Below are 26819 nucleotides of genomic sequence, written 5' to 3'. Positions count from 1 at the left end.
TCTCCAGGCAAGACCTCATCTCCTGCAGCAGCATCACACAGGCTCGTCTCCTACTCCCAGCCACCGCGCCCGGAAGAGGTGCAGAGTGAGGCCGCCGCCTCTGAGCCACCCGCAGCGTCCCAGCCCAGTGCCGCCCCAGCCCGGAGCTTGGCGCCCGCAGCCGTGTCACCCCTCTCTCAAGGCAGGGGCGGCTGCTCAGACTTCGGCTTCTTGGGGTCCCCGAGGCCATTGGGGGAGGTGTTGGCAGCCCTCCTCCTGCTCACCGCGGCGGCGGCTGGAACCTTGGCCGCCGCCTCCAGCGCGCCCTTGCTGCCCCGCGCGACCCCTGGATTGCGAACTCTTGCCCCCGACCTTCTGGGCGGGGCTCTGAGCTCCTACCCTCGGTCCGGATGGGTCTCCTGGCTGGGACTCGGGCCACTTGGAGTTAATGTCCAACTGGGGGTCTACGGAGACCGGATCCGAGGTAAGAGGGGAAACCGGTGGGGAAGGGACCCGTCGAGAGGTGGCTGCGTCGCGGGAGGGCGCGGCTGGCTGCAAGGCGCCCGGGGGCAGAAGGGAACTAGAGAGGGCGACGAAAGTGCCCAGTAGAAAGACTAGACGAAGCAGAGGCTCCCAGAGGATGGAAAAGAGAGAGAAGTTGAACGGGAGGGAGGCTAGTCTTGGTTCTTCCACGTGGGCAAAGATCTGTGGAGCCGCTGGTGCCCTTGAACCCTGAAAAACTGGAGAGGGGCAACCTCCCCACAATTTGGCAGGGCGCTTCTGTGTCAGGTCCTGGAACCCTGCGGAACTTGGGTATCTTGGAACCCACCGCCGCCGGTCTTTTCCAGAAGTGCGACTGAAGCGTTATTACCCGCGTTGAGAGTGTCACAGTTAAGCTTGTTTTGCTCTGTTCTGAGAGAAAGCTAAGCCCGGAGAGGGACGGCTGCAAAGGTGCTGTGAACCTAAAAATAGAGGGCTCGTCTCCTCCAGGGAGGTCTTGCAAAGCTACATTCCGAACCTTTTGCCTGAACTTTCCTAATGGAAAGAGACTCCTTACAGCCTCTTGGCCTCAGGTCAGCGTCTCAAAAGACACTGGGGACACCCCAAGCTTTCCCCTAGGCCTTAAAGGTGATTGTTTTAATGACCTATTTTCTCCCACACCCAGTGTCGCTTCCCCCAGGAACACCCACCACTGGGGGTCGCGGGGGGGGGGCGACTTCTGAATGAGTTGGTTTCCAGCCCTCTCCAGGGAAAAGGAACCCATGGGGCCGGAAGAGACTTTCTCGGGTTCCCCGCTGGCGCTTCGCCTTCAGCAAAATCTGCCTGCAGGACTGCAGGGCGGATGAGCGCACCCTGGGAGGGTTGTCCAGCTCGAGGTTCACCTCGTTTGTGCTCAACAGGAGGAGATAAAATCAACTTCTGGGAATTTGTTAGAGAGCGCTAGATTTACCGTTCCTTCGAATTTTGAATTCCTATTTGCGTTTCAAGGAAGAGATGCAACTTACACCCATATGCGTGGAAGTTGCATTTCCCCCCACGAAGCCTTCAAAGAGGGATCCTCTGTTTCTTTCTTGCCCAGACTTCGGTTTCGCTGAGTTTCGTGGGGAGTTGTTTGTTTGTTTGTTTTTCAACAAATGACAAGTGTCCAGGAAGCCTGCTGCGCCCCTAGCCCACTCCTGGAATCCAACCTTGGGCCCTCCAACAAATGAACCTTCTCTGGGCTTGCTTGCCCAAGCACCCCGCATTTTTTTCCTTTCCCCATCTTGGACTGGTCAGTTATGGGGGAGTGCTAAGAGAATATGTCCTCCATCAGTCAAGGACACCGAGCACAGAGGAGAAAAGCAACAGACCTGCCCCGTCCCCAGAGGAAACCCCGGAGTTTATAGAGTTTATAGCGAATTCCTCTTCCGGCTCCACCACATCTTGAAAGCAAAGCCCAAACAAACTTCCCAGGCTGCCAGCACAATAAGGTGCGGGGCGGGGGGCGTACTGGCGGCGGGAGGGGTCGCCAGATGCAACGCTGCCTCTGTAGCAGAGGATCAGGGTGTCTCAAAGCAGGTTGCCAAGAAACCACCTCAGGTGAAATAAGAGGGAAAGCATGAATAGAACGTGGGAGTGGAGCCAGGATGCCCATAAGGACACCCATGGGTCCCTAGCTAGGTTGGGTTTGGGGAAGGTGGTAGTCTAGACACAGTGATTCTTCTCCGGGTCATACTTAAAATGACAACCCAGACTACCCGCCGTGTGAGCATTTCTGGACCGATCAGCTTCTAGTGCCCCCTGGTGACGGGAACTCAGAACCGAAGAGCGGCGGTTTCACAGTCACTACTCCAGCTTTCCTGGGCATCCTTTGCGCCCCAGTCCTGGGACCCACCAGGTGCGGCTGCGCGTGGCGCCCTCCTTTTGCCCTTCAGGGATGCGTTGTTCCAAGATCCAGAGGGAGCCCGCTTGCCAGGCATGGGCGAGAAAGAGGGGCGCGCTCCTGCGGGTGTTAGGCACGTGTGGCGGAGGCCCAGCGTTGCGGGGTCAGGTCTGGAGAAGTGTTTTGAGGAAAGCGCTAAAGAGACTAGCCCAGATGGCAGAGCCTCCTAGGAGACCACGGTGTGCACCGCGCCCGCAGACCCGCGCCCCATCTTTCCCCCTGGGGGACACAAAAACCACGAACTAAAAAGCGCTCGGAGTGGAGCCGGCCCCAGGGCTCTAGCAGCGAAGGAGGCGTTCCCCCCTCCCCAGGGAGGAAGAAAGCGCCTTCGGGGCGCCCGAGGCACCCAACCTAGGATGGGATGGCTAGCCTCCTCTAGCGAGGCGGGGAGTGAGTGTTCTAGTGTTTTCCTCCTTTGTCAGCTTTGCCACAGTTCTAATCCAGGCTCTCCACGTCCAATTTAAAAAGCCCTCCGTCGGCCAAACGGGGAAAAAGGAAAAACCCTCTTAATGCGGAAGGGAAATCTGGTGCCCTCTGCCGCTTCCTGCTGGCAGGCATCGGGATTTGTGATGGAGCATTAACCCCGCGCCTCCCTGCTGCTCTGGGTCGCCAGCCATTTCGCACGCACCCGGGAGCTGGCAGAGCTGGCACGGCGGGGGGGGGGGGTCCGGGGGGGGGGGGGGGGGTGCGACGGGAGGCCTCGCCTTCCCGGTTTCCTGCTAGCGCAGCGCCTCGCTGGCACCCGTTTTGCACCGCCTGGGAGTTTGGGGGGGCCTACGCACCGGGCGGGACCCAAAGGCGTCGCTTTTTCGCGGGTTTGCAACCAGCGGGCATAGCCTGGGACTCAGCTGCCTGGTCGTGGTCCCTACATACAATCTCAGAACCCAACAGCTGCAGAGACTGCAGACGCCCAAGGGATGGAAAATGCATTCTCCTCCGCAGCCGTGGGAGGTGGCGGCCGAATTAAACGCTTTCTTGGTGGCCCTAACTAGCGACCTGGAGTGGAATTCTGGATTGAAATTGGGAGTGGGGGCGAAGGGATGTACTCTGGAAAGGAGGGAGGAGAGGCAGGGGACTAGTAAGAAAGGTGCTGGGGGTGGTATTTACCTGGAAACTATGTTGTACTCCCCCATAGAAAAAGTCAGGGCTTTCTTAGAAATCTGTTTTATGAACTGCATGAACCTCCTAATTTGAGAGTCCCTGGGATTAGTCCCCGGGATTCTAGAACACTGAGATTCCTAAGAGACCGGATAACACCGTGCCCCTAAGATGCCTTGGTCCTCCCCATCTCTTTGGGTGGGGCTTAGTCCTAAGTTTAGAGTGCTTTTTTTCTCGTTCACTTCAGACTGCGTGGCCCACCTTTCTAGGGATGTGAGACCAGAAGAGTCAAAAGGACTCCTTTGCGGGGAAGAGCTAACACTACTCCCCCCGCCCTAGGCCTTCCCATAGTCCTTCAGGCGCCCCAGGCCTCCAACAGCATCCGGGATCCAGTACTCTGGTCCTGGTGTGAATTGGGGCACCAGAAGCTAGCAGCTCTTCTGCGAGGGAAGATTAGGGCCAGAATTTCAAAAAACTGCAAAAGATCATTTCGGGTATACCACGGAAGATTAACGTTCTCAAGTTAATGCAATCCCAGCCTAAGAACAACGGTAAAATACGTATTGGGCGCTTACTGCACCTTTTCATGAATTCAAACTCATAGCCTTAAGAGGTGGAACTGTCCTTTTAAGCCCAGTCGAAGTTAAGTAACATAACCCAGATACTTTCATACAGGCCAAAGTCTGCAAGACTCTATTAACTTGTTCTGGACATGAAATGCTTATTTAAGTGAGACGATTGAAGCGTAGGTGGTGGGCAGGGCGAGCTGTTCCACGGAGCCTGTCCCCCCCACCCCCACCCCACCCTCGCCCGGCTTGGGGGAGGGTCACAACCTGGGGCAGAGGGGTGAGCTTGATTTTATCCCCAAAGAGAAAGGCCTGTTGCTTGCTGGATCAAGGACGGGCTTCCCAGGGCCCATCTATGGGAGCTGCCAGGCGCGGAGCGAAAGTCTCTGACCGCATCCAGGCGCAGCTGCAGGATAGGGACTCTCAGGTCAACCCCGAGGGAACACCGGGTTTGCCCACCGTACACCCGGCAAGCTGGGAATCGCCCCGAGGCGGTGCTGGGAAGTTTACTCCGCCGGAGCAGAGGGCCTTGCTCCCAAATCTGACCCCTGGGGCGGGGAGCTAGTGGGTGGGAGGGGTCAGCAGCTGCCCCGGCCGGAGAGCCGACTGCACCTGGGGTGCACCGCGGAGAGGGAGCAGCGAGCCAGGGACTTAGGGAGAAGTGGGGGTTGCTCAGACATCCTCAGGTCTGCAGCAGTGCGGGAAGAGCGGAGACAAGTTTAGGGCAGGGCTGGGGGACCCGCGGGGATGCGCCTCTACGGGAACGCCGCGGCCCAGGGCAGCCGAGCCTAACTTGCCTGGTGCGGTTCTCTCCCCCGCCGCCCGCCCGCGCAGGTGCCGCCGCCGGACGGGACTCTAAGATGAAGTTATGGGATGTCGTGGCTGTCTACTTGGTGCTGCTCCACACGGCGTCCGCCTTCCCGCTGCCCGCCGGTAAGAGGCTTCCCGAGGCGTCCGCCGAAGACCGCTCCCTCGTCCGCCGCCACCCGCCCTTCGCGCTGACCAGTGACTGTAAGAACCGTTCCCTCCCCCGGGGCACCGCTGGCCGACCCCAGGGCAGCCCACCCGCCGCACGCACGCAGCCACCCCGGGCCAGCCGCGACGGCTGTGTGCCTGCCCACCCGCGGGCAGTGCAGGGAGGGCTCTGAGGCCGGTAGGGATGCGCGGCCGCCCGCTGCTGCCCAAAGGCCCCCAAGGTGCCTTCCTTGTGAGTGACACAGAGGATCTTAAAATGTATCCCTTTATCATTCATATGAGCAGAAACTTCTACCATCATCACCATCGTCACAGGGACACACACAGATTGTCCCCTTTTTCTTCTCTCCCCCTCTATGAACACACCCCTTTTTTCTAAGGCCCTGTTTTAAAGTGTCTGACTGCTAAATTCTAAAAGCTTTAGCTCTTTCATCCTAAACCTCGCCTTCAAGGAGAGAGGCTGAGTTCTCACGAAAACAAACCAGAGGGAGGAAACACAGAAGGGCCTACATTTCCAGAGCATCTGCATAGTGTCAGATCTGTTCAGTAAAGTTCCCTTCTAGAAAGACTTCAGAGCTAAGAGAGCAGGTTGGGCCGAGGAAGCAGCTATGCAGTTCAGAATGCACCTGACACTGCTGACTAATAAGGATACTCTTATTGAGAAAGCAAGTCTGATTTACTGCTCAAAAGTTCTAGAAGCAAACCAGTTTGGTACAACCTGCCTTCCACTGGTCAGAGGTCCAGCTGTTGCATAAAGCAAGGTTTGCTAGATTACAGGTTATAGAGACTAATGGGGGGGGGCAAAGGTAGTAAGACACAGGTTGATACAATCTCAAAACACTCATTTCCAACACTACCACCCCCACCAGCCCCATCACTAGCTATTTTGCACTTGAACTGTGCAGTGGTCATGACCACTGGCAGAAGTCAGCCACTTGCTTCAAGTCCCCCAAACTCTGTGACCTTGAACTAGGGAACAACCATGAAATGTGATGTGCTTGTTTTATGCTTAACTTCAGCAACAAAATCAGCTTCTTGTGCAAATTCCAAGAAAGAAAGTACGTCTTTATAAGGATTTCTAGAGTGATTTGGGTTAGAAAACATAGTTGACCCTTCGAAATTCAACTGTGTGTTCCAAGACTTTCCATCGAGTCACTGCATAAACTTATCTTTAAAGACTTGCATTTCAGTAACAAATTTAGTGTGTCTGTAAGTATTTCTCCAGTGGCAAATGCCCTCTGCTGTTGTCTTCATTCATCCATTCCAACAGGGCAGGCCAGAGGGACGAACAGCACAGTATGTAATCCAGGGAGAAAAATGACTGCTTGATTACAAGCTGATTAACTGATGGAGGCCTAATTGCATGTTAGTTTCCCGTCTACCTGAGCTTGCTAAAGACTGCTTCCTGGTTGTGACTGAGTTTTCAGTTAACTCTTACAAGTTACTGACTTTGGAACTCAGTGAACAGTTTACAACTGTACACAAGAAGGAGGCCTTTTTTTCTCCAAAGTGCCTGTGGCTACAAGGTTTGCCCCTTGGCCTCTGTGCTTCTGTTCTTACCCATCCTTGGAGAAGAGACTCATAAAGAGACTGGAGTCCTCTGGGAGCTCTAAAGGCTACTGACATTGGATCTCACTCCAGGAGATTCTGATTTAATTGGTTTGGGGTATAGCCAGAGCATCTAGACTTTCAGATGTTCCCCAGGTGTGTCTAATATGCACTCAGGGTATCACCAGGGCTTGGTAATACCCTAAGAAAACCTGTGGCTTCTGTGGATTAACCACCTACCAACCAAGCAAAACAGCGCCGAATCCCTTTGATTGAGTGAAGCCCAGAGTGATGTGAGGGAGGAAGATTACTTTCCCTTCCTCAAACTGATACTAAATCATCCTTGGACAAAATTCTGACTACTGATTTCATTCAAGGCAGCAGAACACACCCAATGCTGCTTTGTCTATGGGAAGACTCAGTAGAGCCTAGACTGACAGAGCTATTTCCCAAAGAGAAACTGAGCTGCATTCTAAGCCAACTGACTTCTTTCCAGGTATGTTCAATTCAGTAGCAAGCTGTCAGTGTAGAGAAGGCAAAATAGTGATAGTGTGCAGACTTTAAATATTCAACCAGTGTCGTAGAACTGACATTTATATCCTGCACTGTACATGGTACAACTGGCTAAGTCTGGTGTAGAAAAACATTAAGTCATTGCATTTCATTTGAAAATAAAAAGTGTCATAAATTCTGGTCCCTCTAGTTTCCTTTAGATGCTTGGGACTTAGTGATTAAGCAAAAGAACTTTTGTCACACTAACAGTCACTGTGAGCTTTTTACAGGAGGACTGGGACTATATGCATTGCACACACTCACCCAGGAGACTGCATGTGTCCTACTGGTTCTGATACATACGAAACATCTCCAATTCCAACCCTACATAGTATGAACTAAGCAAATAGAATTCATAATTGACTAGCTTGCTTGCCTAAAGATCAGTTCTAAAGTAAATGGTCCATAGGTATTTTTAACTTGTCTAAACTCAAAGACTGTGATTTGCCCTTGTGGGCATCCAAGACTAGTCGTCTCCTTAGCTACCCTTGACATGAAACACACAGCATTTTAAAACAGAAAGGAAACCTTTCTGGTTCTGAGATCTGAAAAGGTAAAGCAACTTGTCCCAGGTATCAGAGATCCATGCAAGAGACAGGCCTACAAGCCAGGACTAGTGTTTACTCAAACCACTGAAATACACTTTGTATGGAAGGGAGAAGCTCTGTGGAATTTGAGGGGTGTTTTTCAACTAATGACTAAAACCTATTGTACAAGATTCTCAGAATATATCGAAGGTTAGTTCACTGCAGTCTTATTTCACAGCTCAACTGTAAATGTTTAACAACTAAAAGCATATAATACATTTAGCTTTAAAATTTTGCAATCTGCCGAGCACCTTTACTCCCAGCACTTGGGAGGCAGAGGCAGGCATATCTCTGTGAGTCAGAGTCCAGCCTGATCTACATAGCAAGTTCCAGGCCAGCTGGGGCTACAGGGAGTCCTTGTCTCAAAGAGACAAAAAAAAAACTATTGCAATATAAGTGTATATATTCATTCATCAAATAATGTTTCCCTGTTCATGCCCAGCACCAACCTGAGTGCTGCAACTGTCCTGGTACACCTAACACAGAGACAAACCTGCCCTTGTGGAACATGCCTGTCATGAATGTTCATATTTGGTACACAAGAAAAGTTAAACATGAAGGAAACTTGGACTAGTACCATGAACTTAACTTGATTGTAAACCAATTGGGAGATGGTATTTATTAAATTGTTGGGATGGGGATGTAGACCAATTAATAGAGTGCCACCAAGAAGCCTTGGGTTTAATCCCTAGCACCACATAAAATTGAACACGGTGGCACAGGCCTGTTATCCCAGTAGCACTTAGGATGTAGGGGCAGGAGGATCAGAAATTCATCCTCAGCTATACAGTGAGTTAAAGGCCACCCTGGAGTATGAAACTGCCTCAAAAGAAGAACATTGTAACAATAGGTAATTCCCAATTTACTATTATACAATAAGACTACAGCCTACCTGCTAGCTAGCAGGACATGAGATTATCTATAGAAATAATCTTTTACATCAAACCATCAACTTCTCAGTTGCTAGCCCACTAAAAATCCTATGTAAACCATAACAGAATTGATCTGTGACTCACAAGGTTACCAGGTGTGAGTCTCTGCCCTGGGTGCCACATCCCATAATCTACAGGAGATCAGAAAGCAAGAAATCAGGGCCTTCAATGAAAGAACACAAGTTAGCATTCAGATCAGATGAGAGTTGAATGAATGTTCGTATCCCAGCCTTACTGTGTAAGCAGTTGTGGGTTAGCATCTCCTATACCTCTGTGTAGTCATCTGTAAATAGGGATAATGTAAACCTGATAGGATGCTAAAAGAGATACTGCTCTGGAATGTCTGTGGTCCAGAAATAGATGATGGTCATTTACCGCCCTCCTACTTTCCAGCAGCCCCTTTCCAGAAATCCAGTGAACTCCCTCTGCCACAGTTTCTGCCAGTACACCATTCTAAATGGTGGAATTTCAATACAAATAGTGAGGCAAATGTGGGCCTTAGGGGGAAGCTATTTGAGGCCCCACAGTTGGTTAGTCCGTATGTAGGCAAGCCAGCCTTGCCTGAGAGCCTTCCCTTGAGTCTGCTCCCTGGCTCTTCCCTGTTGCTGGAATTTTTCCCTCCAGACTCCCATGGTCACATGAGGCAGACTTTCTTCTCCCATGGGAAGATGGTAAGGGGCGATATAACCTCCAGTGGAAGAGATAAGAGAGAGTGAGTTGGAGGCCATCTGTAAATAGAGAAAGCATTTCTAGTTTAATCCTCACTAGACGTTTAATTTAAAATGTTTCATAAATTCAGTCAAAAATAACCTTAGAAAACTTAAAAGATCAGCTTACCACTGTATGGTAGAGAAAGCTTATAGTATTGAATAGATACATGTGTATGTCCAAATCTAGTTTTATAAGACATGGAATTCTAAATAAGTAAGTACCACTCCTCATTGCTTCAGACTGTATAGAGGAACATATACTATAAGAAAGTCACTGTGTAAGTGGAAATGGGCCCTGCCTGCCATTGGGAAAGGGGCTCTTCACATTAAAATTCTGTGAGCCAGGCTCTTTTAGGAGACTTTGATATCTTACTTGAGATTTGAGACCAGCATCTTCTCCTCTGGCCCTAGTCTCCTGATGAATTCTGTCCAGGAAAATGCATTTAGAATTGACCAGCCTTGGGACATTGCACTGGTCTAGCAGCCTAGGCCTTGTGCTCAAAATTGTTGATTTTAGCCAACATGAAAGTGAAAAGTTTCTGGTATTTTCTCCGAATGTACATGTGGCCTTTTTAAAATCAGTACTCATGGCTTTCACTTAGTGAAAATAAGAACTATGTAATTAATCGTTTGTGCTCAATATTATATTAAATGCACTTTGTGTGCCAGGCATGGACAGGATCCAAAAGGCAAAATCAATCTAGTTATAAACTAAGGGCTAGGTAGATGGAAAGGTAGGTGGGTAGGTTGTCAGTAGGACAGACAGATAAGTCTGTCATCAGGAGTTTACTTAGGCTGAGTCATATCACCAAGAATCCCTAGCAATGAACTCACTGGGATTTAGAGACCAGTGCAGGAAGAAGTCAAGGAAGGAAAATTTGAACCATTGTCTGGAAGATGGATTTGGAAGAAAAAGGAAAGGGAAATGTTCCAGACTGGGGAGCAGTATGAGAAATTTCTGTCCGAGCTATAGAGAAGACATAGTAGCATATACAAGTGAAACAGACCATTGTGAATGTGCTGGAAGAGGCACTGGAATGGTGGAAAATGCAAACTATCTGGGTAGTGATTACAGGGTGCTATAAAAGCCATGAAAAAGGGGAGTTGCCCTGTTTTATATAGCAGTGGTACCTCTGGAGCAGGCAGGTGACAGCAAGTGGGCTGTACTGCACAATTGTCTTGTGGCAAATACTCATGAATGGGGATTTTAGCATAGTCACATTTTTCATTTGTTATTTTGTGTTCTTGTTTTTAAAAAGCATCAAGACATGGGCACAATTCAGTCAACCAGTTTACCCTCAAGTTCATCCAAATGCAAACCCAGTATTAAATTTAGTGTCCCAGTACACCTTGGCTATCCATAGGGATAACCCCACTTGGAGCAAGTAAGTTCATAGTTCATCCTAAAATCACATTAGTCTGAGCCCCATTGCACAAGGTTTTCTCCATTTTACAAGTGAAGGAATGAAATCTAGAAAGCTGTCCCAATCTACTAAATGGCAAAGGCAAAATTCAAACTTCAGGCAGGGGTCCAGCTTAGCACACCTCTCAGATTAGTAAATAAGAAAACACAAGCATTTGACTGAAGATATATTCACTAACCCCAAAACATAAATTTCCAGGAAAACTAACCAAGGAAGCTAATTAAAGAAGAGAGAATATTGGGGCTGGAGAGATGGCTTAGCAGTTAAAAGCACTGACTGTTCTTGCAGAAGATCTAGGTTCTATTCCCAGCACCTACATGGCAGCTAACAACCGTCTGTAGCTCCAGTTCCAGGGAATCCGAAGCCCTCCTCTGATCTCCGCAGGCACAGCATAACTCAGGTGCACTTACATATATGCAGGCCCATACTCATACACATAAAATTAAAAAAATAATTAATAAAAATTTTTTTTAAAAAAGAAAGAAGAGAGAATATTAAATTTCCTTTTAGTCCCTTTTCTAAATTATTTTCTTATTTGTGGCCAGAGTTGGGTTTAGGGCAATATTATTAAGAGCTACTTCAAAACCCACGTCAAGACATACTGGAGAAAAAAACTTGGATTTCCATAAGAATTCCCATAAAACTGATACAAGCCTTTGGAAGGCTTCTGGGAAATACTTCTCAGATCACTCCCATGCTGCAAAGTGACAGAGGACATTCAGGTGGCGATGACACATGACTACAAAATGCCAGAGTAATTGTCTTCATGGCAACAGAAGTTGGCTTGGGGAGGCAAAGTCGGGGCGGGGAGGGGGTGGTCATCACTGGGATATACCTACTACTGTAACTAGCTTAGTAGAGGCGGTGCCTGCTTTTTTGAGGCTTAACAAAGTAACTGAGCTGGAGAGGCATAACTTTGACATTTTGTGGACTTGTGGGGTCTCATGGTACAAACCTGTAACTCCAACTGCCGTACTTAGTAGGTTCAAGCAGGAGGAATACAAAATAAAACATGTCTGGGCTACAGAGTTGAGTTCAAGACCTAACATGGACAACTTAGCAAGACTTGTCTCAACACTTAAAAATTTCAAAAGGGCTGGGGATATAGCTCTGTGGTAGAGTACTTACCTATCATATATGAGGCCCTAGCTGAGTTTAATCCCCAGTACCACAAAGAAAAAGAAAAAGTCTATGGTCTTCAGTAAGCTCCTTTTGCCTATAAACCTGCCACTAATAATATTGAAAATTGTCTATTACACACTTTGCAGTAGACATCTAAACTCTTTCATTATAAGTTTAAATAGTGGTATGTCTTTTGAAGCCCATTTGGGACACACACACACACACACACACACACACACACACACATACACATATGGATAAATATGTTTTTGAAAAAACCTTAAGCTTGCCAATTTTACTACATGACAAAAAAAAAGTAAGGCCAAATAAAATTGGCTATTTGATAAAAACATAATTTGACTTCATTATCAATTCAAATACACATGCTAATACACACTCCACAATGGCAGTCTCACTTCTGGATTTGAATTATAAGAGGACTAGATGGACAGACAAGTGGATAAAACCCCAGCCTGGCCAGGATGGTGTGGAGCCACCTACTTCAGCGTTTCTTGGTTTGTCCGTGCACCCTCCTCTTCAGTAAGTGCCCATAGAACTGTGATCACCCACACACCTTTAAGTCTTGCCTTTTTAGAGCCTATTTTTTCCTTAACCATCTGAGAACTCGTTACAAATGTCACAACATTAAGTACTTTGGCATATGCCTTCTAAAAACAAACACAGTGTCTTACACAGGCACACTTTAGTTATCAATCTCAGGACATTTATCATGAGTGTAATGCTTTTATGCCACAGATAGTCTGTGCTCAAACTTCCCAAGTTGTGACAGTAATGCCCTCTATAATATTTTTTAATCCAGAATCACAAAGTGCATTTGATTGCCTGGTTCCTTTATTCTTTAATCTAGACTTCTGTTCAAGCCTCCCTCCCCCACCAACCCCCATGACATTGACACTTTCAAAAAATCTGGGCTCTCTTGCCTATTCTTTCCCTGACTGGCCCTCAATTGGGACTTACCTGATTATTTCTACATGATTAGGTTTAGGTAAACAGCCTTGAATTCTGTTCATGGTTCTGTGCTCACAAATCAAAAGCACCTGATATCACTTGGTCCCAAGTTGCCTATGCTGGAAAGTCTTTGAATGGCTGGTGCCATTTGAATGGTCAGAGCCCTACAGTAAAGCCAGAAAAATTGGTGTGAAGCACACCTTCTGCAGTAAGGAACAAGAAGAGTTATAAAAGGGGGTATGGGGAAGGAGAACCAGCAACAGGAGCAATCAGGAGCCTAATTTGTGGACAGAACACATGTAGAAGTTGAAGAAATACACACACCTAGCTCTACAGAAAGCCTTGATATACCCCTAGAGAGACATGTGCCTCCAAGATGAAGACAGAAAAACCCCATTCATGACAATCTGTTGAGTCTGTTTCTCTTTACAAGGTTCATGTCAGGCATTTCTAGAAACACAGAAGAGGCAGTACAGACTCCAGGCACTGACTGTTCCAGATCACTGTGCCATGAGCTCCAAGACCTGGGCAGAGGTCTCTCTGTAGAATATGCTCCAAAGTCTAAACTATAAAAAGGTCCATGTCTGGATCGCCTGTTTTACCTAGAGATGCAGAACTGATCTTTGTGCCACCGCCCCTGGCGTAAATATCAATGAAGAATAATCACAGATGGGATATGGCAGTGTGTTGGCTTAGCAGTTCCCATTCCTTCCATTTGCTCAGGAGCCAAGCAGTGAGCTCAAGTTTTAACTCGTACTAATTGTGACCTGAAGGTAAAGGTGACACTCTGTTTTAGGACAGGGAGAGTAGGGCTTCTAGGGGAAACCACATAACCAGAGTCTGAGCCTGGGCAGCCTGAATCCACACTCATGCTTGTTGCCAATATCACAAGACCACTTTCTGCCAACCCAAGACACTCAAATGTGACTTTTCTGATGGAAGTTTTTTCTAAAAATCCAAGAAGGAGAAAAATCAAACACTGAGGTTTTGCAAATGTAATTGTCTCCAAGTGATGCCTCTGCTGATTCTCTGAAGTCTTTGAAATGTCTATAAATGTATTCACAGGGTAGAAATTCCTTCCTCACACCCAACTAACTACTGGAATCTGCCAAACAAATGCAAGTGATCAAGAACGCTTCACATTCTTTACTTCCCTGCCGCTTTCTTAGTCCCTTCTTGTTCAAAACCAAGTCTCTAAGGCCCCCAAAGTTCCTTTTACTCATTGCTTACATGGTCCCTGGGATAAGCTAGGGACTCAGGATGACAATTGGGGTCTTGTGACCCCTTGGGATTTCAACAGTGCACTGCTGGGAGGAGAAAGTAGAGACTTTTTGCCAGTTTCCTTTGGATTCCCTTCCTTTGCCCCAAGTGCCACTATCTCTGATAACACCACAAAGGATAGTTTTCCCTGGTGCTTTTATATGCAGTAGCAGAGCTCATGGTGTGCACTCATTAGCGTGGAGTGTTTATTGCTGACTATGGAGAGCTTTTAGTTCACACCAGGTGTTCATGGATTAGCTGACAAATGGACACCCCATTGGGTATTTTCCTGACTTAAAAGCTGGAAAATAGACATTCCTCCCACAGGGGACCATGCCGTATTGCTGTAAATTCATTATCATAACTATAATAAAACTATGGGCCATATACATAGAAATCAGGGCAACTAGAATATGGGTAATGTGATGAATATAGTGTTTCCCAAGTGGGATTTAAAATTTTGTATTTGTAAAGTAATTTCCAGTATAGTTATTAAGTTTTCTTAATTTAGTTACAGGCTAACAGCTCAAAATATATATAACTAGTAAGTGTGTGCCTTGTTGGTCAAAGTAGATGTAGATGGTGAATGAAATGGCACGTTGGTGGGCAAAGTGGTTTTTAAAATATACCCTGTGCTCTTTTGTCTATTTTCTGAAGTGGTTTGCATTCTGGTTGGTCTTTTTCTTCTGCTTTGAGAGAATCCAGAAATGCTTTCTTAAAACAACAAAACACGGGTGTTTTACAGTGCAGAGACTCTTCAAATAGACCAATGTCATGCTTTATTCTCAACAAACCACTGGTCATGGGAAGAGAGCACTGGTTGCTCTGGAAAGGGTCAAAATAGCATTATAAATTGCCTCAGCTGGTGATTGCTTTAGGAAAATAGATGCTATATAACCCTCTCTGGTTTAACCAAGAGTAGCCTCTGATTGGATAGTCTATTCTGTATTCAAAAGATGAAAACAAGAATGGTCCTTGTGTAAGGGAAGATGCACCAAAAATCAGTGATTATGATCTTTTAAATATTTTTTATTTTATGTGTATGAGCGTTATGCCTGCATGTAGGTAAGTGCACCCTGTCATGCAATAACCAAGGAGGATAGAAGAGGCCATCAGATCCACTGGAACTGGAATTACAGACAGTTTTTAGCTGCCATGTGGGTGCTGGGATTCGAACCTGGGTCTTCTGCAAGAACAGTCAGTGTTCTTAACTGCTGAGCCATCTCTCCACCCCTAATCTTTGGGCTTTTTTTTTAAGTTCAAGTAAGTGATAAAAGCATCACTTTTAAACAGTAGAAAATGATAAAGCTCTAAATAACTTTTCAGAGCACTGGAGCATTCTTCTGCACTTCAGTACACATTTCAAAGGGCCCTGAAGGTCAAGCAAGACAGATGACCTTCTGGAACAGCTATGGAGCTCTCCCAATCCATTCTGTGGCAGTTGTCATGAATGACTCTAGTATTGGAGCAGTAAGCTGGAAATGACCTACACAAATTTGAATCGGCAGAAACAAATGCATAAAACTGAGGGAGTTTTTTGGGGGGGAGTAAATTTAGCATTTGACTTTTGAGTGAGAGAGAACAGACAGATTAGGACAGACTGGTGCAGTACATCCTGTCAGAGGCTCATGAGACCAATTCCACCTTTGCAGGTAGAAACTGAAATTTGACAATGCCTAGAACCTGGATGTTTACAGATGGAAACACAGAGGCCTTTCTATACATCTTTCTGCCTCTTTTCAGTAGGGCGTAGGAAGTGACTAGGTTTGAGGGAGGATTGACAATGATTATTTCAAATTTCACAGACAAGTTGAGCTGAGTCAGGAGGTAAACTGAAGAAGCCTGCTAGATCCCAGAATACCGCCTGTGGGGTTTCACCGGGAGGGGGATGGAAGGCAGGTTGATGGTGGTAGCTGAGCTGGATGGTGCTCCCTACATGATTGGAAGCCAGGGCCTGCCAGCACTGACACTTTCCAGCCTAAGCTTAGACTGCCCACACCTTAAGGTTTCAGAGCTAGGCAGGCCCAGAGGACATCAAATTGACCTCAGAAGGGTTAAGCCACTAGCCCAAGGTCACGCATTGGTCAGGGACTGACCCAGGCCTGGAATCTTGGGCTCTCTCCTCTCCAACTCTGCGGCAAGAGCCTGGTCACTGGTGCCAGACTGAGTATGAGAAGCTTCCGGAGATGGGGCCTTTCTGTCTGAATCTGCCCCCACTGCTGGCTGCTGGTGTTCCGGTTGTGACTGGGAAATTGGCAGATCTGCCACAGAGTGATATGTAAGAACCAAGACAGGAGAAAGATGCCCCCCAAAAGGCATGGCTTTTCCTTTTTCAGAGACTCTGTTCAGTTCTGTGGCACACAGCGGCCTAACTTTGGGATCTACTTAATGTACCTAAGTTCATATTGCACTTTTCCCATAAAAGGTATATTTCCCATTTCCTGTTCTGAGTCTTTTACATGGGTGAAGTAAAATCAGCATATCTTGCCCTTGTCTCAGCGTAAATTACCCTTTGCCATGAGACTCGAAAAGTTACACGAGAGTAGAATTTTTACTTAAAGGCAGAATGCAAGACCAGACCTAGACTGAGTTTTGAAAGCAAACCAGCTAAATCTATACTTATTAGTCATGTAGCCTTCAGCAAATTCTTGTCTCCTCCAAGCCTCAGCTTCCCAATCTGTAAGGAGAAGGTAGTGTTCAGCCCTATCTTAGCCTAGCAGCGATGTCGTGTTTCAGCTACACTCTTTGGGAGACTAAGCAACCGCTCCACCTTGATAGTGACAATATTTCTAAGACCTTCAAAGAAGCTGTTATTTAAGATATAGCCTAAAGAAATTTTGTAATGTGAGGAATTTTAAATATAATACTCAGCCGTGTTCTTATAATAATTTTTCAAAACTACTGAAAGAAAATTGTATTTGTATCTTTTTGAAAGTAAAAATGACCGGTTCCTCAGAAAAAAACATTAGTCATTCTTGAGAAATTGTACTGATCCGAAGCTGATGTTTTCATATAAATAAGCATGTATATGTGTTTGTGATTGACACATATAGGTATTGTGTATGTGCATATGGGTGGGAGAATTTCTGTTTCTCAGCAACTATATAGGAATTTGTCCTTGTTCTCCAGTAGAGGTTGGCAAGGAATTTCAGATAGAATTTTCTCCCACTTCCAGGGGTTCCATGTCCCCCTGACTGTGGACAGCCTCTCATGGGAGGCTTTGTATGACACAACTGACTACTCAGCAGCCCCAGGGGCAGCATGTCACAGTTCCTTATTCCTCAAGCCTAGCTCCATCCCAGAACTGGGCACTGCTGCTCTCTAACATGCCTCTCACTTGTAAGCCAGCAGCTCCCTCTGTGAACTCAGCACACTTAGCCTTACTGTCCCAGAAGATGAGCTGGACGCTTTACAGTACCGTGGAGAGGCAGATCCTCCCAGAACCTGGACCTCCTAACTAGGCTTCTGCACCTTCCATAGCAGGCTCGGCAGATCCCCATCAGCCTGGAAAATCTCCTTTCAGAGAGACTGTGATGCTAGGGTCAGACCCCCCCCCTTTCCTAACACCTTCAGAGCCAAAGACTCTGCACCATCCTCAGAGTCCACTCCCACTGTACAAAGGAGGCACATTCCCTCGCTTTGTGGACATCCTTGTACTGCCTCCTCTTACATCACAGATGGAAAACAGGCTGAAGGCTTGCTGAGATGCCAGCCTGGCCAGCATGAGGGGACACACAACCACAAATGGAAATGTAACCTTTAGTTAACACAGAGTTGACCTGTGCTGTTTGTAAGAGAAACCTGACATTAGTCATCTTAGCCAAGATAATGTTTCGAATTATGTAATTTTAACTTTAACTATTACAGGGACTGCACAGACACTCACCTTTGTGCCTATAAAAACTGAACTAGATTTTCAAAATAATGACCATCCCATTCCTTTGCTCTCAAAGTGAAATTATTATTATTTTTCCCAATAATCAAGGGAGACAAAGTCATTGTGATGAACAGTTTGCTCCTAGAGTCATGCCCCGGTACAAGGTTTCATTTGTTTAAATAACACTGTTTATACAAAGGACACATCAGAGTTAAAATATTTGAAATAGCATGATGCCAGAATATTTGGTTGCACCCTAAAGGATGACTTAAGTGTGTTTGAGCATTTTGATTTCTCAAAAATTTTAGCTTTCAGTTAGACATGTTTTCCAAGGCATATCCTGTAAGTGTACCTGGGATGAGCAAGGGTTTGACCTTCCTGCTTTGACTGTTTTCATTTAACTTCACTTTATTTTACCTTGCTTTTTGTTGTTAAAAATGATGATCTTTGGGGGATTTGCAAGTATTTTACTGGTAAGATTAATACAAGTGGGGCTGTTTGTATAGCTGACATTCTGTAAACTCTTCATATGATAAAGTGATTTGCCATTAGGTCAAAGTGTAGGGAACTAATCCATACTCACACCCCTTTTATTTCCCTCAGCTCAGGAAATTCCTAGAATATTGAAGAACTGTGGGTTTCCTAGTTCAACATAGGGAGTTAGTTGCTTGGGCTAAGATAAAAGTTTCTGTGGAATTCTTAAGAACAGGCCCAGTGGAATTTGCCCAGCACCCTTCTACCCCCTAAATGCTGAGCAGTGATAAAGTAAGGCTGTCTCTATGTGAAATGCCTTGGTATTAAAAGGCCTGGAATTAGGAATTTAGTTGGTTTGTGATTTGAACTGTTTTACCCTCGTTTCTGATTAATTCATGCCAAAAATTCACGTATATTAAGTTTTCCATATAAAATTTGTTGTTCGTTCAATTTTTTTAAGACTATGAAAGGAAAAAAAGCTCAATAGTCACCTAAAGCCTGAACTTGATACTTAGTATTCCACTTTAGCGGCCAGGTTAAAGAAAGATTTCCCATCAAAAAAGAAGACTTCTCAGCGGCTACATTCTTCAGTTCAAAACACTGAACATTTTTCCAGTGTATCCTGGGTACCAGGAAGCCTGCCTTTATTTATTATTTATTTAGTTAGTTAGTTATTTATTTTAAGTAACATTAACAGCAAAATTGAGAGGAAGGTCAGAGATTTCCCACATGCCCTCTCTCTCCCTTCATCTGCAGCTTCCTCTATTTTCAGTATCGAAATCTCTCACTTGAATGGTATCTTGCTACAACCACCCACACAGTCCACAGGTTTCATTGGTGGTGTACATGATGTGGGTTTGATGAATTTATTATGGGATAGATCCACAATGAAAAGAAGCCTCCTAGCCAAGGTTCTACACTGGTTCCTACAAGAAGGCCAGCTGGCATTTAAAATAAGAGAAAAGGCACAAAGCTCTCTTATAATGAAGTATATCTGTGTCCCAAATACTGCAGTATTTGGGGCTATTGATACTTCTTTTTTGTTCAGTACTTGTCTGAGGAACCAACCTAGGTGAGCATCCAATATTGTATCTGCTAAACAAAGCCTTCTGAGTCATAAGATCTGAAAAAACAGAGGAAAGTATTTTTCAAGGAGGTTGAAGGTGTTTGCTTAGGTCACTAGCAGTGTTGGCCCAATGATTACAGGATTCTGGAAATATGAATTGTGTAACATAAACACATGTAAACCAGAGAACCCCAACCTTTGTAACCCCAGCATTTTGCTATTAGCATATGTTGAAATTTTAGTGTTTTGTCCTCAGTTCTGATTAATCCTCAGTTGATTATTAATCAATCTTAACTTTCCATCTTCCCAGGTTCCTAAGTTAATCATCTACTCAGGAATTCTTAAATAGAGCCAGAGACCCCATAGTGTGAGTCCTTTGTTCAACACAGTCTTTTAAGAAAACATTAAAGACAACTTTGTATTTTGATTAATCACTTCAAATATGTCTATTTTAGAAGGCTGGATTTCTATATAAATACTTTTTAACAAATAGAGGAAAAAATAATTGTTATAAGTAAATACAGGTGGACTTCATTTATTTTCTCCTTACTAGCTAATAAGTGAAAGAATCACAAGAAGCCTAAGCAGATCATTTTTTAAAAATAAGTAGTTTGTTGCAATAAATCAGGATAATTTAAGGATTTATTGTTGCTTTTAAGCAAACTTCCTAAAGGAAGTGCAATGAGAAAGCAGTTCTAAGGAAATGGAAAACAGGCATGTTCTCCCCTCCAGCCCCTGGGTGCATTTCATTTCTCCCCTTTGGGAAGATGCAGGCTGAAGAAGGCACTGGTCTAAGCTGTGAGGAAGGTGGGGATGACTCTTCGCCTCTCTGGCAGGAAATGACTGTACTGCCCAGGACTTCACAGGTTCCTCATGATTTGGACTGTTCATTCTGGAGCCCTTCATTTCAAAAAGATGCAGTTTTCCACAGGAACCGTGGTATCCTCTTGAAAAATTAACTTTCTGTCTCCCTTTGAAAGTAACTTGATTCAGTCAACAGTTATCAAGACCCCCAGAGAGCAGACCCCATTCCAAGCATTTGTTTGTGATTGATCAGTTTCTGCCTCAGAGGATCACAAGTTTGAGGTCAGCCTAGGCACAAAGCAAATGTGGACCGACTGCTCTTGCAGAGGACCCGGGTTCAATTCCCAGCACCCACATGGCAGCTACGAACTGTCCTTAACTCCAGTTCCAGGGGAATCCAAAGCCCTCTTCTGACCTCCGTGGCACTGCACGACACGGGTACACTCACATGCATGCAGACAATACACTCGTACCATAAAATAAAAAAATAAATATTAAAAAAAAATGACAACAATAGAAAACACACATAGTTTCTGCCTCTTTGAGTTGGCATTCTCTCAGAGAACATAGGTGATAAATAAAAAGACCAAGTTAAATAGTATGTTAGCATGTAGGGGCATTATGGTAGGGGTAGAGGAGCTCAGGGCAGAGGGACCAAAAGTTTGGGGAGGTATTGCATTTTTGACCCAAACATCAGAGTGGGACTGATCATAACATTCAAGCACAAACTTGGAGGAGATGTGGGGGGAGTGGCACAGGGCCTTCTGAGGAGCAGTGGTCCAAGCAGAGATAGCCATTAGAGCTGTGCTTCTCATTTGGGATGATTTAGCCCCTGGGGACATTTGGTAAAAGGTAGACATATTTCTGGTTTTCTAATGAGTAAGATGGTAGGCTAGGGTACTACTGGCATGGACTGGATAGAGTCAAAGGACTCAGTTTGACAATGTGCTGTGTACAGGACAGCCTCCCACAACAAGAAATGATTCACCTCAAAATGTCAGTGGTGCACAGGGAAGGGAAGGTAAAGAGAAATAGATGAAGTCAGAGATAACAAAGGCTGGAATAATGTAAAGGCTGGGTTAGGTAGAGCCTTTTGACCAGTCTGGGCTTCTACTATTATGCCAGGGATAATAGCGAACTTTGGATGGTTTTGAGTAGATGGGGGAATGATCCAGCTAATGTTTTAAGAGTGTCCCTCTGGGTAGAAAATAGGTTGAAGAGAGGTGAGAGTGTCTGGGGAGATGGGTTAGTTGATTAACTGCCACGAAAGCATGAAGATCTGAGTTCAGTACTCAACAACCATATCAAGAATTCCAAAAGTCAGTACACTTGTAATCCCAGCACTGGGGAGACAGAGACAGGCAGTTCCCTGGGGCTTGCTGGCTGGCCAGTATAGCCGAGTCAGTAAGCTCCAGGTTGAGTATGAGACCTGTCTCAAAAAACAAGGTGAAGAGCAATTGAGGAAGACACCAATGTTGACCCTTGGCTTCCACAGGCATGTGCATACTTGCACACACACAGGGGCACACACATAAACATGTATACATGAGAAAGAGAGAGAGAGAGAGAGAGAGAGAGAGAGAGAGAGAGAAATGTAAATAAGTGGGACAATTCAGGGACAGGTACAGTTTTTAGGCTTCTGCCAGGGAAGAACCACTTTGCCATTTAGTGCAGCCAAACAATCCAAGCCTAAACAACAATGCACTCTTGATTCTAATCCCCAATCTTTATTATACATCATATTGTGCACCTATGTAGTATATATGTGTAGATACATAGATATATTAGATAGATGATTAATAGACAGATGATAGATTGTGTGTGTATGTGCATGTGTGTAAAATGTAGTAGCTGAGGCCCTAAGCTAACACCTTAAACACACACACACAACATATATATGGTCAAGTCACATTAGCTACATTTCATTTTACACAATAGGATATTTGTTATGTTTTAACAATTAAACAAGTTGGGTTTATAATAATCTTTCTGAGCCTGAATTGTCTTGCAAAAAAAGCCCTACTTACTCTTACTAATAATTCTTTTGAAGTATATTTTTCTAGGCCACATATAACCCTAAACCTCCTAAATTGCCTCAAATAGAATGAGGTGAGGATTAGATGAGCGTAAAAACCTTGTTACCTAATAAAAAGGAGTTGGATTTTTCTCTCCTGCCTTAATGGACATGTATTAAATCATTCCAATAGTTTTCTTAGCTATCCAAAGCAAATGCTGAAGTACTCAGAGACTTTAGGAGGATTGCAGATTGATGCCTTCCTAGGGCTCTCTGGCACCCTGGTGTGTTCACAGGCACCTTGGTGCTCTCATCTTTCTTCCATGAGATCTCCCTGGGGAGCACGTGTCTTGTAGCCACACAGTGGGAGCCACGTAGCAGTCTCAGCAGAGACTGGCCTCACTCCCGGACACAGGCGGCTGCATCCATCTGCAACAGTCCCTCAATTTGTATATTGCTGTGATGCATTGAAATCACTCTAATTTTGTTAGAGTTGTGCTGTTTGAAGGAAAGTTGTTTCTTTGTTAGTAAAGTAAAAGCTGCTTTTCTCTTCCTTCATGTTGGGGCGGGGGCAGTTTTAAAATAGAGTTGAATTCTAGAGCTGTTGGTGTGTTCTGTCCGAACGGTTCTGGTCTTGCTCAGCCAGCCAAAGTCAGGGTAAGTTTCAGTGTTGCAGAGGAAAATAGCGGAGCTGGAACGGGTCACCTTGTCTCAGCCTCTGAGATGTGGTTCCTCAGCTTGCTCCAGCTTGCTCCAGTATCCCCCATCTACAGCAGAATGCCCCAGCAGCTTGTTAGCATGCAGGTCCCTCTGTGCCTCCCCCAACCAAGGAACTCAAGGTATCTGAACACAAGGCCCAGAATCTACATCTCAGCAAACATCCAGGTTTTTTCCTGCACACTCATGTTTGAAAGCCAGTCTCAAAGTTAGGTAATGAGGCAAGAAACAGGGTCTTAGATGTCAGCAGGCTCACAGCCCCCCTTTGTCTACTTGCTAAAACTGGCAGGTATCATTCAAATGAACAGTACACGTACAAAGATTTAAGTACTACAAGGCCCCGTGTTGTCACCACATGCATCTCTTCTTTCAACAAAAATCTGTGACATGTTGGAGGGCACATTTTAGCCTCTTCTCTTAGTGGGATACTGTGGACATTTAGCTTACCTGGTGACCATTTTGCTCTGGGTCCAATTCTGGCTGATATCAGGGGCATTTGGACTTAGAATATTGCCTGAAATGACTGTGGTTATCTCATGTGACATTTTCTGTTTTGTTGAACAGCCAATATGCCAGAGGATTATCCTGACCAGTTTGATGATGTCATGGATTTTATTCAAGCCACCATAAAAAGACTGAAAAGGTCACCAGATAAACAAATGGCAGTGTTTCCTCGAAGAGAGCGAAATCGGCAGATTGCAGCTGCCAACCCAGAGAATTCCAGAGGAAAAGGTCGCAGAGGCCAGAGGGGCAAAAATCGGGGTTGTGTCTTAACTGCAATACATTTAAATGTCACTGACTTGGGTTTGGGCTACGAAACCAAGGAAGAACTGATCTTTCGTTACTGTAGCGGCTCTTGTGATGCAGCTGAGACAATGTACGACAAAATACTAAAAAACTTATCCCGAAGTAGAAGATTAGTGAGTGACAAAGTAGGCCAGGCGTGTTGTAGACCCATCGCCTTTGATGACGACCTGTCATTTTTAGATGATAACCTGGTTTACCATATTCTAAGAAAGCATTCCGCTAAACGGTGTGGATGTATCTGACCCCGGCTCCAGAGACTGCTGTGTATTGCATTCCTGCTACAGTGCAAAGAAAGGGACCAAGGTTCCCAGGAAATGTTTGCCCAGAACGGAAGATGAGGACCAAGGAAGTGGAGGAAGAAAAAAGGATGAGGAGAAGGAGGAAGGCAGCCATTGATCATGGGAGCCTGGTAGAGGAAGGTCCAGCTACAGAAAACTGGATAGGAGTGAGAGAGGCCGTCCAAGCACTCCAGGATGGCAGCTGATGTCACCAGAAGCTCAGGGCTGGTGTCCCTGCTTGGCTGTTGCCAGCGTTTATCTGATACAGTCCACAGTCACTGACCACGGTCACAGTCGCGGATGCTCGCAAAGAACCAAACCAGTGTATCTCCTGTGGTTCATTTTCACATGTCTGAAGACACCAGGGAAATGTGATGATCCTGGTGTCACCTCTTGTCACTACGTTTTACTGCTGAAAATAAGAAAGGTTTATTTTCCTGTCACTCAATGGATTCATACCCTGCAAGGAGAGGGGGGAACAAAAACAGAGACACAAAAGATAATAGCCTTTGAATTTGATGACTGAGGCCTGAGGTTTTACTATATCCAGCATTTTGGGAGATGGTTGGTGGTTTGATTTTGAACATGGTGTGTGGGGTAGGGAGAAGTTGGCTAAGATTAAAAACAAACCTGAAGGCATTTCCTTTATGTCCTCAGAAACAGGAAGCGAGTTGTGGTTCTCGGCAGCATTCTAGTGGGAGAGCCAACTGCCCCAGCCAGGGAAACCCATCTGGGGCTTGTTGGTTTACAGAGATGGATGTTACATACCCAGCTCCGTTTATGTGTGGTCACCAGTGACCAGAGAAGCTACTCGATGCAATGCATCTGTTTCAGACACAGAAATATAGAAAAGATATTTATTGAGATTTAAGTTATTGTTATTTATTACCATTCACTAACGAATATCTCTTTTCTTCCCTTATTTATTAAAGTTTCTTTTCAAAGGTGCCAAAGTATATGTGCTCGCAAAGTGCAAAGAAAGGTGACACAAGGAAATTTTAATTGAGAACAAGGGTCCATGCTCTTCAAAGTATTAAAAAGGTTTTCGCTAGGCAAAAATCACTTACTTTACCTTTATAAGACAACCCTTCATTAACTTCCCTGGATTTCAGCATTTTTCCCTCTTTTTTAGGGTTTCATGTAGACCAGGCTGACCCTGACCATACTACATAGTAAAGGATGACCTTGAACTTCTAATCTTCCTGCTTCCTGTGGTGCTGGGATTACAGGCACCCTACTCCACCTGGTTTATGTCCTGGTAGGGATCAAATTCAAAGCCTCATGCATGCTAGGAAGGTACTCTACCAGTTAAGCTACATCCCCAGCCCCTATTTTTATTTATTAAAGGAAAATGTCAGAAGGAATGTCTTGGCATCCTCTTCCTTACTGGGAGTGATGTGCAGAGACCACTGGCAAATATCAGCTCATTGTTGCTAACCACTGAGCATGATAGCCACAAGCTCCACTCTCTATTATGTGTAAGCTCTTCTTCCCCTCCACGTACATGATATTCATAACAATATATTCAGAAAGCTAAATTCCCTTTGGTAATCTTGAATTTAATGTCACCTAAAAGTGAAACGCAGAACCCTGCCAGGTAACCAAGGCTTGGTCCTGCCCCATGGCACCTCTTCTTCCATCCTTGCCTATGTACCACCTCCCGAGGTCACAGAGCCTGGAACACATAGAGAGACCTTGCAGGGAGAAGCAGTCTGCCAAGCCACAGTTGTCACTTGGGGTCAATGTTTGCTACCCCTGCCCACTTGATGACTCCTGAGAAGAAGGATGCACAGGAAGAGGCACCTGGCTGGCCACAGGATACACATTAGGCTCATCCTTAGAGTTTAAAGGGAAGGAAGTGGTGGGTGGGAATGTCACCTCCTACTGTCCCCATGGTGTATCTCTCTGGCAGCTGACATATGGGTCATATCTTGAGTCCAATGTTAGAGCTGTTCATAAATGGGGTTTTTATGTAGTCATTAATTTATCACTAACTTCATGGCTGCTAGCCACAAAAGTAGGACAGATCTTAAAAAAAAAAAAAATGACCAGTTGGCCTCCCTCAAATAAGCATGTTAATTTTGCAAAGTAATCAAGAGGTGAGAGTTATCAGACATCCCCTCCCCTGGCCTTAAAGACCTAAGTTCTACATGGTTTCGTCCAGCTCCGTCCCTGCCACTCCCTCTACAGGACTGGGAAATGGAGGAAAGGGCTGTTTTCTCACCCTCTCCTCTTCAAAACAGTAACAACCCCAGCTGCCAGGAGCAATTCAGGAGTAGTCCATGATCCTCTGTTTGAATCAGAGAATTTTGGTAGACATGGTAGCCGATGTTCCCAGGTCCAGATACAGCCTCCAACTCCCCAGGGGACCCCCCCCACCCCAGCATCACCTACACACCACAAGCAAGTTCTAATGGGAGCAAACTGTTCCACCAAATCTACAAAAGGGTAAAGTTTGTGATTTTTCTTCATTGTTGTGATTGCCATCTGACATATTAAGGAGTGCGCTTCTTTGGAAGTTCTGACTTCTCTGATCTGTCTTGGTTATTTGTGTTATACAACCAAAGTTCTCTACAGACTTTTATTTTTGTACAATATCATTTTGTAACTTTTTACAAATAAAAGCTCATTTCTATTG

General features: G+C 45.5%; 1 protein-coding gene across 2 annotated transcripts; it reads left to right on the top strand.

Annotated features, from left to right (window-relative positions):
• On the top strand, nucleotides 1–26819 carry Gdnf (glial cell derived neurotrophic factor). Of its 2 annotated transcripts, XM_008842082.3 has the most exons (3): nucleotides 1–463; nucleotides 4900–5076; nucleotides 23661–26819. In XM_008842082.3, the coding sequence occupies exons 2-3, from the start codon at nucleotides 4926–4928 to the stop codon at nucleotides 24143–24145; spliced, it is 636 nt and encodes a 211-aa protein (XP_008840304.1). In that variant the 5' UTR covers nucleotides 1–463; nucleotides 4900–4925; the 3' UTR covers nucleotides 24146–26819. The 2 variants fall into 2 exon arrangements, with proteins under 2 accessions (XP_008840304.1, XP_017655821.1); XM_017800332.2 differs by lacking the exon at nucleotides 4900–5076 and having other exon boundaries at nucleotides 344–463.

Source organism: Nannospalax galili, unplaced genomic scaffold (genome assembly GCF_000622305.1).
Source record: "Nannospalax galili isolate Female #2095 unplaced genomic scaffold, S.galili_v1.0 scaffold139, whole genome shotgun sequence".
In the NCBI taxonomy this organism is placed as follows: Eukaryota; Metazoa; Chordata; class Mammalia; order Rodentia; family Spalacidae; genus Nannospalax; species Nannospalax galili.
This window is presented reverse-complemented; position numbering and strand designations above follow the sequence as displayed.

Excerpts from the sequence above, each read along its gene's own strand:
- Gdnf (XM_008842082.3), top strand. The coding sequence starts at position 4,926 with ATGAAGTTATGGGATGTCGTGGCTGTCTACTTGGTGCTGCTCCACACG. Across the intron at positions 5,077-23,660 it reads CTTCGCGCTGACCAGTGACT|CCAATATGCCAGAGGATTAT; the intron begins GTAAGAACCGTT and ends TTTGTTGAACAG.